This window comes from Galleria mellonella, unplaced genomic scaffold (genome assembly GCF_026898425.1).
Source record: "Galleria mellonella isolate WM207_F2 unplaced genomic scaffold, CSIRO_AGI_GalMel_v1 utg74, whole genome shotgun sequence".
Lineage (NCBI taxonomy): Eukaryota > Metazoa > Arthropoda > Insecta > Lepidoptera > Pyralidae > Galleria > Galleria mellonella.
In genome coordinates, this window is record NW_026442147.1 from 1652088 (window position 1) to 1666405 (window position 14318).

At 29.9% G+C, this 14318-nt stretch overlaps 1 protein-coding gene across 1 annotated transcript; it reads right to left on the minus strand.

Annotated features, from left to right (window-relative positions):
• Positions 1 to 1437: 1437 nt before the first annotated feature.
• On the minus strand, positions 1438 to 3667 carry LOC116412902 (putative E3 ubiquitin-protein ligase protein PFF1365c). The gene is made up of 3 exons (XM_031908840.2): positions 3521 to 3667; positions 2281 to 3441; positions 1438 to 1739 (listed from the first exon to the last, which is right to left on the minus strand). Exons 1-3 carry the CDS (start codon positions 3570 to 3572, stop codon positions 1546 to 1548), a joined length of 1407 nt encoding a protein of 468 aa, XP_031764700.2. The 5' UTR covers positions 3573 to 3667; the 3' UTR covers positions 1438 to 1545.
• Positions 3668 to 14318: the final 10651 nt, after the last annotated feature.

Here is a 14318-nt window from a genome sequence, read left to right on the forward strand (position 1 = left end):
CAACTAGACAAAGTATGCAGTAAACAGTCATAACATTTAAAAGACTCTAATAACTTACAATAAAATGTACAAATTTATCGAAACATTTGAAATACCTATTGCAATTCGGATATTATGAGATATTGTATTATACAGAGGCAAAGCTAACAAAAATGTTTTAGCAAGAATAATAATGGACTCATTTACATTACTTTACATCATTAAGGCTTCAGGGTCGACGAATGAGATATGTAGTGGGACAAAAGAAAATAAATTAACTTAATCTTTAAGTGTGTATGAAAGTGCCTCCAAAATTTGTGCCGTGGACTTTAATCTATTGTTGCCATAACTCAGTTCAGGCTCTACTACGTTCCCACTCTCGTTGAGACTGTCGCAAGTTTGGATTAGCGTTGCGACGTGCGGTGACAAAATGTAGGCTTGTTGGTACTTCATTATGACGTATACCTTGGGTCCGAACTCGTATCTCAGCTCAGTCATTTCCTTTCTTATCTACTACTAGCGACCTGTCTTGGTTTCATACGGTTTTTCAAGTGACTTCAGAAAGAAGGAGGTTCTCAATTTAGATGCTTTTTTATGTTTATTACTTCATAATTTCGTCAGTTATAAACCGATTTAATTTATTTTATTATTAAAAGAATATACTTACAGATTAGTCCAATAGAAATTTTATCATAATTGGTTCGGTTGTTTAGTTTTTAAATCGAAATAACTAGTTTCTAATAAAATAATTTTGCCACACTCGAAGTCTGTTTTTATAATCTTAACTTACTTAAAAATAAAATACAATCCTGATTATGCAGTTTCTACAGGTGAAAGGATTTTTAAAATCGGATAAATTTTCTTTTTTAATTGAGTTTATCAATAAAAATATGTTTCCTCTTTATAACATTTAGACAGTACTATTACTTTAATATTATTACTTATACTGCGGTATATATATATATATATATATATATATATATATATATATAATTTTGTAAATGCGTGTAAGGCGTGGTCGATATTGACATTACCAATATATCATTAGCAGCTAGCTTCGACATTTTACATTATGTAGGTTCGTAGATTGTAATCTCTATATATGATTCTATTTCTTAATTCTAAATACTTCTTAATAAAGACATTTGTTTGGTACAGACTTCTTTTTACATTATCCAATAAATAATCTTTTTCAAAATCTCTGTTTATTTCAAACTAAACTGCTACAATACAAATTGAGTTTTTTCGACGAAATAAGATAAATATTTAGTGGAAAACCTTTCTTTGATATCACTTTTCATTGAAAGTACGAAGCGAATCAAAGTACAAAGTAAAGAAGTGTCTTCGTTTCCGGCTCGGAGCTATTGTGGCAAGGAAATAGGAACTAAAAATGTGAATAAAGCTATGTCTCCCCTTGTCGTTTGCACTGAGTGAGGTCGGGTCAATAAAAAATCCGAACCCAATTTAACATTGTATAAATAATATATATAAATATACAAATATTATTTCCATGCAATGACATTATAATCAATCACATAAAACTTTTTAATAATTTGCAACGTGTTTTTAAACAACACATTTTATGAACATTATTATTAGTAAACTAAGAACAATGCTTTGATTATTAAAGGAAAAAGCTCCATTCTTATCATTACAAAGATCAGAATGACAAATAGAGCAGGATTTATATTTTAGTGCAAATCCACCAAGGGAAGGGTCATCACAGGTACTGGCACAATCGCGTACTATAATAGAAGTACCTGCAAAAAAAAAAATTAATGAGGGTAATCTTTTTAGATTCTTAATGTGATTAAATTAATAATTAACAAACGCTGCATCCATGTGGTGCGTTGGGAGACTATTTATAATTAGTTGTTAGTGTTATTAATTATAAAATGGTATAAGTTTAAATTATTTTATGCATACTAAATAATAAAGTAGGTGCAAATCTAGTTTATAGATGGATTGAGGCTGTACCGTCATACTGCACTATAATTTGTTTGTGTGTAATATGAATGTACTTGTACTTGTATTACCTACTGACTTATGATTATAGTCTATTACATTAAACGTGATACTTTTCTTTGTTTTTTGTCAATGTTTTTATTGACTATTTTGGCACTTTATTTTTATTCATATATACTTTACTACGTTTTCTGGAGAGTTAAGACTTGTTATTTTTGTTACAAGAGAAGCTCGATTCGTTAATAGTAAAAAAGTATAAAAGCGATTTTTTTAAATGTCATGTTATTATCATATGACCGTTTTATTTAATACTTGAAAATATCTGGAACTACTTACCTTGACTTTGAAATTTTTTGGTAACACATGCATTATGACCTTTATGACAATACTTCACAGTTGTCCTCCTATCTGGGGCTAAACAAGTCGGATTACTGGTACTGCTACAAGCGTAGCAGATTCTGCTATTTTCCATGAACATCATTTTTGATTCGGACATTGGTACGATACCACGACCTTTTGTTGGCTCAATAAACTGTCGTTCTTCTTCAGGAGCGTTAGAGTTACTAACAGTATTTTCTATAAGGTCATTGCGATTTTTTCTTTCATTGTCCTCAAACATTTGTACGTTATTATTAAATTTTCTTGTTTGAGGTATAGTATTCTGAATATTTGACGAATCGTCTACATTCTTAGATGTATTATTATTATCATATATGTTATTATCTGAATCTATTAAAATATTCTTATCATCATTTAATTTTAAGCTTTGTTTAACATCGAGATTAGCGCCTGACCTATAAATACTATTCTGTTTAGCAAAATAACGAGATTTATGTAAATCCTTTTGGGGGATTATAGTATCTTTATTGATACATTTTATATCTTCATTGAAATCATTTTTATCAAATTTGTCTATATTATCATTATAATGAAATGGTATGATTGGGTTTGTAACATCTGATTGGTCAGAAACTTTTCCTTCTTTTTTTTCGTTAGCTTTTTTTTGATCTAATTTGAGGTTTTTAAAGGCTCCGTCTTTTGGTGAATTTTTGGATAAGTCCTCTTTATAAAATGATTGTGACGGTGATTCCATTTTTAAACTATGTTCATCAGTATCTTGTTCAGAAATATCTTTTAATGATTGATCGCCATCCCTTCTTTGTTTGTCAGAATTTTCTTCATCAAAGTCTTTGTCTTTCAGGGACTGGTAAATTAAATTATTGTTACCAGTAAAACTGTCTTGGTCAGCTATTGGAATAGGTTTGATTATTTGTTTTTTGTATGTAGGGATCCATCGTTGGTCATTTTCGTCTTTAAATGTATCTTGAGCATTTATAAACTTGCTGCAGGGTTTCACGGGTCTTCTGAAAGACCCATAATAAATATCTGGGCTAGCTTCAAATATGTGAAAGGGGTAAAATTGATTTCTTGGATTAGAATTTTTTTGGTCGACAGATTGAAAATTATAATCAGGACTATCTGTTTCAATTTGTTCACCTAAAATAAAGAAAAAAACATATGGGTATTTTTTCTTCAATTAAAAATTTCAATCAATTGTAATAGAATTATATCTTACCTGAAGAAAAATTTATATAAAATAACAGAACGAAAGCTACTTTTGTAATCATGTTGAATAAAATATTAATGTTGACGACTTTACTTTTTGAAATTTTAAATCTAACTGATGGTTTACTCTTGGTAAACAGAAATAAAATATGGGAAGATACAATGTCGAGTTGGAATTTTATCGCTAAAAGCTGTAAACCAATATCAACCTATTGTATTGTGAATATGCGCTCGACGGAAAGATATTCTAAGAAAACAATAGATGTTCTGCAATAATGGTTTTCATTGTACCATACTACCTTTTGCGATTCTCGTACTGTTGTTAAAAATAGGTTTTATTTAATACCTAAATTATGTATATATTATATTGATTTTATACTCCATCTTGCATACATTTTTGAATATAAGTCGAAATAATGTACTAAAATATTAAATATAATAAATTATACTATAAATATTTTTACACACACCTAATTAGTATAATAAAATAGCATGAAGTCACAACAAAACTAGTCAATTACGTTACGCTGTTTACTATATAAATAGCATCAATTTAGAAAGCATTAATAGCATCTCTCCTGTTAATAAATGTGTTTAAGCAAAGATTAAATTTCAACGTCTTACATTAATCTCTAGAGGCCCTATTACGAGTTTACGACTAAAATCGATGGGGCAGAAAGAGAGAAATTAGCGTTATTTATCGTCGCAACCTTTCATTAGAATGACACCTTAAATGTCTACTTATATATTGCAGAAGGATTATTTATTATCAGTTATTTCGTAGCTATTAATAATACAATAAAGAACAGTATTAGTCGCTGGTATACGTTCTCATTATTGTCCCGTGGCCTTATCTTAGCCTTGAGTGTTTTTTAGCAGAAACTGTAACGTAGGCTAGTAACTGTAACCTTGCAGGTATTTAAGCCATTTCTTCCCTAGGATTCGACGTATTGTACAACACGTTAAAGAATCAAAACACGTCAAAATAATTATTATTTCTATAATATTAAGAGCTCAGTTAGGCAACGGTAGATTGATGTGCCGAGATGTTAAGTTCGATTTTCAGTCTATACATCTAATTTATTTTAACCATTTAAAAAATTATTATGCTTCGTGCTGTGGGGGATACGTAAATCCGTTTTTCAGTAAAGTGTGTCACTTCTTTTTCTAGCTTCGTGTGTGAAAAAAGCGACATTGAACTCTTGATTCTAGAAAGCACCAAGCTTAAACAAGTAGTAGGAACATTTCTATGTGGTAATAGAGGAATACAATATTTCACAACTGAAAAAACCTAACCAACTTCTTAATTTGGTAGTTTTTGTAGGATGTTAGGTGATTTTTTATTTTTTTTAATTTGTATTTAATACAAAAATTCATAACTCTCTTACAAAATAACTTATATGATGAGTCTCTTGTAAATACAGTGAATAAGGGCTTTTGATTTTATAAACGAAAATTATAAGTTACAGTTAAGTTAAAACAAGTAAGTTACAGTTAGCGCGTGTAAAATAAATAATTACAATGTGTAACAATGAAGTCGGTTGATAAATAAATAAGTTAAATAAAACTTATTTTGCTGTATTTCATTAATTCATGATTATGAATAATAGCTTCTACTTATTTTCTCTAAGAAAGTTTTCTACACAAACATAGCAATAGTTAAATGATACAATTTTGTGGTAAATAAATATAAGAGTATGGATGTGTAAGTATAAATTATAAAGCATAATAATAGTGTATATATGTACACAGGTAATTATGTCTAGAAATGTACCTAAATTTTTGTATGCCTTATTAGAAATTTTCGTCGTCGTTTAGAGTCCGAAACTGATTTTGATGTTTTTTTTTGGAATCGATTAAGTTCACTTTTATATTAGTCTCATAAGATTGAAATAACTGTTTTTACGAAGCATAATTTTTGCGGAAATATTCCGTACCTAACGTACATAAAACTAATAATATAAAAGAAATATTGATCATTGGTAGATACTACCATTCCATTTTCACGTTATTAATAAAAATGTGTTTAAATATTAACTTCATGTCAGATCACATTACATGTACGCCTATGAAAATATTCATATTAAAATACAGATTAATGCCTATTTATCTAACAAAAAATTCTTAAAAATATCTACATCTAAAATAAAGAAGTAATGTATTAAAAAGTTGATATGAAAAAATTCTAATTTGTGAGTGAAATAATAGACGATGGCGCAGCCTTTTCACACCGTTTGAATTAAATATTAAAGAGGACGTTGCGTGCGACAATGCCTGTAATGGAAAAATCTTCTATGGCGGTATCTGACCGTATTTATGAAGCAAGAGAAAATGCAGGGAAATATTTGAAACATTGAAATTTTTTAAGATATTATACATTTTGTAGGAACTAGGAGACATCACCATCATCGTCGTTAGTCAATTTTAGTCAACTGTTGGAAATAATATTTGATGATGCTTCGAACATATCGATCTATCCCTCGATATAACCAATATAGTGCATATAATTATGTATTTTTAGGTTTCTCTCTTTTTTATTTTTCTTTGGTTTCTTCATTGCCAACAGGTAACGTACAATGAAACAAACACATATTTACATTTTATATTATTGGTAACGAATTTTATTGTATAAGTTGATGAGGACTATTTACTGAACTTTTTCAATAAGTACTCTCGATAATAATGGGTTCTGGAATTTATATCATAAATGGCAACATATGAAGAGTGCATGGAGAGAGAGTATCATGGGCGAAACAGTATACTTTTTTATGTCAATTATACTGTTAATGCGGTTAGGCGCGAGGTTACCAGTTTCTATCAGGTGGGCTGTCAACTTATTTATTAATATAAGTTACATAAAAAAATTTAAGATATAAATTTTCGGTACTGAACTTTGCTTGCAATAAGTAAAGACTTACCCAGTTAATTCACATGAGTAAAGTATAGTAACGGTTGTCTAGAGACACGAATACTACAACAGACAAAACTATTGTTGAGTTACTGTGAGATAAACCTTCAGTAACAGATATACATTGGCTAGATTCCCATAGTTAAATTTATTATTTATGAGTATATTATTATTATTATAATCAACCAGCTGATTCTTCGACTTCTTTATTGCTGATTTAATGTAGGGCGTTACTAAACTACCGTTAAAAAGCTGTAAATTTTAAGTCAAGTCACGAGAGAATTCAAAAATTAGTACTGTCACAGGAAAATCTAATAAAGATCGTCATTTCAAATAATTGGGTATGCGTTAGCAACTTCGACCCTACCAAACGAAGCTTTTTCAAATGTCACTTCTATCTGCCATTTCATTAATTATCTGATTGTCAATTAAAACCAAAGACACTTGAACTTTCTATTCGGAAGAGTTAATAGGCAGCTATTTATACGTCAATTTATAGTACTAGTTCTTACCTTTAAGAACAACATAAAAAGAAACACGAATGCATAGACACACTTCACCGCTTGCTAGTCTAATGAGACGTAAACAGACTTTTTAAACAACGTCTTAAGTACAAACCTATTACACCATGAAAAATTTTATATATTTACTAGATTTTTGCTCACTATTTTATGCGAGTGAATTTTAGAGGAAGGAAAACCAATGAAATATACCATTTTTAAATGGCATATTAAGATAGAACATGCATAACTTTATAATTTAGATCTTTAGGAATACAATTGCGAAAATCGTAACTAATTTCATACAGTAGTTTTTGCGTGATGCTAAAATAAATATACAGAAAAATATTCTAAAAACTATTGTTTTGGTTTCTATTGCTCTCATTAGAACAATATTGTATGTACAGGCATCATCTTGTTACAATTTATTATATTAGTAAGTAAGAAAAAATATTCCGAAAAATTTTTACATAATGACACTGGACTATGGCATGTCGTGAATTTTGAACCTCTGTTCTTGTCTGTCGTTGAATAATGTCATTATGGGGCAAACTTTGACACTTCAAAATGGTTCTAGTGATCGATATCGTATCCGTCTTCAAGTCATTCTCGAAAGCAAATCTGGTCACTGGTTTCGCACAGTACCTTCAAATATTGGAATATTTTTAATATTCTAATTTTCTATATCCTTTCGCTTTTGAATATCAGTATCTAACCCACACACATACATCTGTGGCACAGTCTAAAGAAAAGAACTATTTCCTAATCAATTATTCAATAGACAATTTGATCAGATCATATAGTTCTGAATCGACACATTGTTTGAGGATCAGGATATGCTAAAGTCGTTGGAGTACTCGTTTTTTATACTGCATCAGTAGCAAATATTAATAAATTTAGGTACCGTGGATTGTTGAAGAAAGCTAGTAGACTATATTGGAAAACACTAATAATACTATATGCCAAGTCATCTTATCAGAGTTGTAAAAGTAGAGTTTTTATCAAAAAAGAAAGTTTTGTTTTATACAACTTAGAATGGCAAACAAGCTAAGGGCCCACCTGATGGAAAGTGGTAACCGTCGCCTATAGATATGAGCAATATCATGGACATAACAGAGTATACTGTTTCGCCCATGATACCCCCCATGCGTTGCCATTCCTGAGGACTCAGGTGTCATTCCTCTATACCCAGTAAATTCACGCCATATCCCATACTTCAAACCGAAACCAAAATACCCCCCATGCGTTACTATTTCTGAGGACTCAAGTGTTATTTCTCTATGCCCTGTAAAAATACAAATTAAAATAAATTTTCTTAATATAAATAAGACTTCTTCTCTTCTTTAGATTCTTAATATAAATAAAAAAAAAATTATAAGTTGTTTAAGACGACGTTTGTTGAAGACGAATGTATAGAAATGCCTGTTCCGAATTCCAGCTTCACCCCAAGTTACGGGTTGACTTCAGTCAAGCGCGCCGGTCTAACCCGTTTACCCATCACTTACAGGCCACTAACTTATTTTCATGTACGTAGAATAATGCTGTTTGCAATTTGCAACTGAATTTCATAACACCAAGTTTGTTGTTCTAATGTGTAACACCATTTTCACGTTTAGTTATGTTTGAAATGTTTAAATTGTTTCCCATATTCGTAATTGTGAATGAAATATCTTCGTAGTCGATATACATATATAGGTATGCTGTTTGCTTTTTTAAATAAATGAAAATGGTTTTTTTATGTAACTTAAAATGGCAAACAAGCTTATAGCTTACTTTATAGGAAATGGTAGTTGCCGTTGGTTTGCACTGACTGCGGAGTAAAGTGTTATGCTTCTGTACCCTCTAAATTCAAACCGAAACACATGCAGGCATACACAAATGCTTCACGGTTAGAACATTAATGGGACAGAGGTATCCAACCAAATGATATTTGTACCTCTAGACATCCAAAGATTAAATGTTCTACACAGATTTTTTTGCTCGGATTTTGATTCGCATTGGAACTATGAGTATATAGTAGGTATTCCAATAGATGTGTACTTTCTTACTTAAGATCTTTTATATTATTAGATCTTTTATATACGTGTAAACATGTTTGAAGCAATTTAATAATGTTACCTTGTTAATGTCGTTTGTTTTCCCGTTCTTACCAAGTTCTATTTGTCATTTCAACTTAGGTACTGTTAATCACATTCAGTTCAGACAAATTAAGCCCCAGAGCGCTTTAATTTTAAGGCCGAAGTTCAAGTAAGTAATCCCGCAGGTGCTGAATTGTGTTTGCAGTTATTTGAGGCGATGGAAAACTTTATAAGCGAGAGGAGTTAGGAAGTTATGGTTCCGTTTCTTTTTTGGATTTCATTTTGCCAAGCCAATGAACAGAGGCTAGTTATGGTGGGAATTACAAAAGTTGAATTAAACGCAGAAGGGAAATAATCATGTTTAGATGGTTGGAAATGAGTTTATTTATTTTTTTATCAAATATATATATTTACAGAGAAGACTTTCTTTTGTGCACTAGAAGGAGCCTATTTATTGTATTTTTACTACTAAGTAGGTTTTTTTCTATAAGAAATTAATGCAATAATCGATGTAATAAATTTAAATAGAGTGCTTGGTCAAAATTTTAAATGCACGCTTTTTATTTTAAAGTACTTTGATAATTATTACTATTATTATACACATCGTTAGTTTATTTATTTTTACTGGATTATCAATATTATATTTTCAAAACTTTCGTGCACAATGGTTGAACATAAATATATTTAGTAGGAAATAACGATTCGTCAACGAACAACGGTCATTCAACTGACTGTACTTTATTTTCGCTCAACGCTGCTTCTAGATATGTAGTCACCTATGAAATAACTAAATAATAAGCATATCTCAAAGTAATCATCATCATCATTTTTGACATTCATTCTTCCTGTTCTTCTTAGCTGAAATTGCGTTCCGAATGGGCGGTAATGAAAAAATGGCAAAGATGGTTCAATCTAAGTTTACTTGAATAAAAATATTTTTGTCTTTCTTTCTTTTATTGGCTACGATAGTTAGTTACCACCAGCAGGCTATACTTTGTACACTTTTATTGTACCTATAAAAATATTGTAGTATGCAACTGTGACTATTTATAAATTTATTAAATATAACATAGTATTTTCGAACAGCAATTGATTTTTGGGGAATAGCGCCTGTGTATTTTTTTTAAGCAATTTAGATTATCGTTACGATATGGTATGTTGTAAGACGAAAAAAAGGAAAGAGTTTAATTTTATTTCTTTATCAGCTACGTGTAGGTACTATGTACAGGTATATACATATATTATATTTGTAAACATTAATTTGTATAATTTTTATACCAGAATTCTAAAAATTTGATAATACGCAAATACAACTCGGTTCTTTACAGAATTCTTTAACAGCTTATACAAAAATCTGAAAATAAGTATTTCGAAATGATTACAAAATAGTGTTTTGGTAATCCCTTGAGGTAATTCCGTAGAATAAGTGCTTTTCAATTTGTTTATTTGATTCCCTTGCCTATACTTATTTATATAGAACTCGAGGTAGAAAAAAAACTCCTACTTTTTCGAATAGTTTAAGTTATAGTAAAACGAAATACCTATCAGATCCATACTAAGTCTGAAAATTCTATATTTTACTCTACAAAAAGAAAAAAACTTAATCTGAATAAAAATAATAAGAGACAATAATTTCGTTTTTTACAATTGATCAAGAGCTATGAAATTATTTTAGGATTTGTGAGTATAGGATTAAAAGATACACCCAAAAAATAGGACAATTCGAAACCTTAAAATATAAAAAAAAAAATTAAAAGTCGCATATACAACAAATTTAGGTTAATAAACAATAATAAATATAAATAAATACACTAACATTGTTTTTATTATAATTCTAATGTTCGGTTTTTTTTTTAAATTGATCTGAAATATTTAATGTCATGTTTTAGTATCAATGATAATTTTGATTATCATATCTCGCGCCCTGTTGTAATTGTTACGTTTCAAAATCTACTTTAAGTTTAATGAAATTCAATAATATAGCAATTTAAGTTCAAAGCTTTTATCTTTACCAAGCTATTATACACCTTTCCTCTTTTAATTGCACACAATTTAACCTCGGTAAATACACTTTGTGACCCATGTTCAAAACCTATTAGTCTTACACAAATATTATACGAAATTAAATTGTTTAATTCACGTAAAGTGTTAAGAAAGACACTTTAATTACTGTTATCAAAATACATTGTCGTAAATTAGGTCTTTGAAAACAATTTGTATTAAACTAGCTATTTTAATTTTAAATATAGATACAAATTTATATTTTTATTTAACTACTAATACTACTAATTAGTATTGACTAAAATAGAGAAAATCTTGATCGAATAGATAATAGATTCTTCGAATTAAAACAATCTCGACAATTTGGAAAAATCCAAATTCTTTAGGTAAACAACGCGCGAGTTCTGATAAATTGAAATATCACTGTCAGTTTTATATAAATATATATATATATATATATATATATATATATATATATAAGTTATATAAGAGATATATAAAGATAAGATATATATTTGTATAAGAACTATGAAGTTACTTGTAAAATCCTAAAAGGCTAACTTAGCTAAATATATAAAGTACTCATGCTAAAACATTCAGTGCTTAATGAAACTTTATTTGTCTACTTTTATTATAATTATGAATTGTTATTTTCGAATACCACATTCTGTTCTTTCCACTTTTTATATTGGAATGGATCAAGGGTTATCCAACCTATCGCACAACTAAAGCAATATTCTAAAGTTACATATTTATGAAAGAACCCTTTTTTTATGGAGCCTGGGGGCGTAAACATTTTATGTTTATATAGAGATATATGAGATGCAATGATCCTCAAGGTAGGTACCTATTAGATGACATGTGACAATCATAATATTTATGAAGATTATTCTGACATTAATCACTTACATTTATATATATACCTATATATGACTTCGTTTGCGTGATATGTTCACTAACATAAAAGCATACCTTTTATGTCATACATATACCAACAAGAAGCAACAGATCCTTCTCATATACATATAGTATGTCTACGTATACCTAGTGGTTGGTTAAGCCATTACTGGGTTAAGAGAAAACAAACAAACTCTCTTATAATAGGTATTAGTAAAGATTTACACAACAAGATTTGCATATATGGTGTTAATTACTTATCAATATTGTTTACCAGATTATACGAACATATATCGTAGAATGTGGAATATTTAAGGGATAAATAAATTATAAAATTGAAATAAAATAGAATAAACAAATAAATAAATAAAAATCATTTGACAAGAGTGAGTAAAAAGTAAAAACTAGAGCAATTATAAAATATTTGCGGAATGAGTTATCATAGATTTTATACGGCACAACCCATTTTCAACCGACTTCAAAAAGGTGGCTCTCAACTGGGGTGTATTTTGTGTGTTTGTTACCTCATAGATCCGTCAGTTATAAACCGAATTGGATTTTTTTCTGTAAGAATATACTTACAGATTGGTTCCATAGAAATTTTCAATCAAAATTGGTTCAGTAGTACACAATCTTATAGATTTTTAACATAATCGATAAATAAAGATAATGCGCTAAGCTGTAAAATAAACAATTAATACTACATTAAATAAACATTACATTACCCTTTTTGGATAAGCATACATTATTCTTTGCGCAGTGGCTACCAGCTCTAGGGTCACTAAAGATTGTCTAAAAAAATTCTTTTACGTCTGAGCTCTATTGACCCACGGTCTTTATAGCCAATTGTAAAATAATAATACCTTACACAGGCTGAATTAGATTTATGTCCATATTCAGAGTATTCAGTCAAAATATATTGACATATAATAGGGTATTTCTGTATTTTTTATTACTGCTGGATATAAGCTTTCCTCATAAGGGGAGTTTTGCCAATGATGAGAGATGGCCAGCAGCGTCCCTCTTGAAACATTCCCAAAACCTAACTGCGGTTGCCAATCCGCCTGCTAAGATGGTAACTATTGGCAAAACCTCCCTATAGGGAGGCTTATGTTCAGCAGTAGACAGTTAACAACTGATATAATAATAAAAATACAGTTTCTCCCATGATACCTCCATGCTTTTCCGATTCGTGTTTCTACCGTGAAGCAGTTATGTTTGTATGGCTGTGTTTCGGTTTGAAGGGTGGGATAGGGCGTGAATTTACAGGGTACAAAGGAATAACACCTGAGTCCTCAGGAATGGCAACGCATGGGGGGTATCATGGGCAAAACAGTATACTCTGTTGTATGTCCATGGTACTGCTCATATCTATAGGCGACAGTTACCACTTTCCATCAGGTAGACCGTCAGTTTGTTTGCCATTCTAAGTTATATAAAAAAATGCTTTGCTATTTCTGAGGACTAAGCTTATTCTTCTGTCCCTGTAATTTTTTTTTCACTGCCATATCTCACCCTATAAAGTTACATATATTTTTATTTTAAGTTGGTTAAAAGTAGTCACAGCAATTGAAATTAATACATAATTAATACTTGCAATTAATAAAAAAGAAATTTATTCTTATTAAAGACATCCCCAATAAAATACTCATTAAGCATTCTAAAAGTAAAATTGATAATTAAAACAAACCACTGCGATATCGAAATAAGGATTTTTATTTGGACGGAACTCATTAAATACGAAATAATTTGTTTCGACAGCTGTAGCAAGCGGTACAAGTCAATAAAATGTTTCGCACTTTCCAAAAGATTGCCCTATTATCGTTTCGGCAATTTCCAAGTCATGATTTTTAATTAAGAGCTTATTGCGTACTTTACCCGTCGCATCACTGGGACATATAGATAAAATAGGTAAGGAGTAACCTTCCATCTTTATGACGACTAGTAGAGAGTTATAATAAAAAATTGAATGAACAATGTTATGACACTTATTCGTACTATAACGATTCGACCAATCGTAATGAAATATTTTATACCTAGTAGGACTGGGTTATTTCTTACTCATAAGCAAATACGTAGATAGAGTCGGTAGTTGGTCATACGACCAAAGCTGCGAGCTTATTTAATGTACGTTATTGGGTACTCAATTCCTATTTCTTTTAAAATAGCTAATATGAACAAAAATAATAACACTTCAACAAAATACTCGAAAAATAGTACAGAAATTTTAACGTCTAGAGAGTCAGAATTTATACACATAGGTACGAGTGCCGTGTGCAAAATGGTAGCCTAACGAACCAGCAAGTTTTTTGCACAATATGAAAAACGATTTCAGTTTATACGCGCTCTGTTTTCCATTAAAACATGCAAAAACGTTGTATTTTGTGTAAAGTACAATACTAATTTGTCGTGGAAATGAAGAAT

Coding starts and splice junctions, on each gene's coding strand:
- LOC116412902 (XM_031908840.2), bottom strand. CDS start 3,572: ATGATTACAAAAGTAGCTTTCGTTCTGTTATTTTATATAAATTTTTCT. Junction 3,442..3,520: donor TTATATAAATTTTTCTTCAG/GTAAGATATAAT, acceptor TCTTTATTTTAG/GTGAACAAATTGAAACAGAT. Junction 1,740..2,280: donor CAAAAAATTTCAAAGTCAAG/GTAAGTAGTTCC, acceptor TTTTTTTTGCAG/GTACTTCTATTATAGTACGC.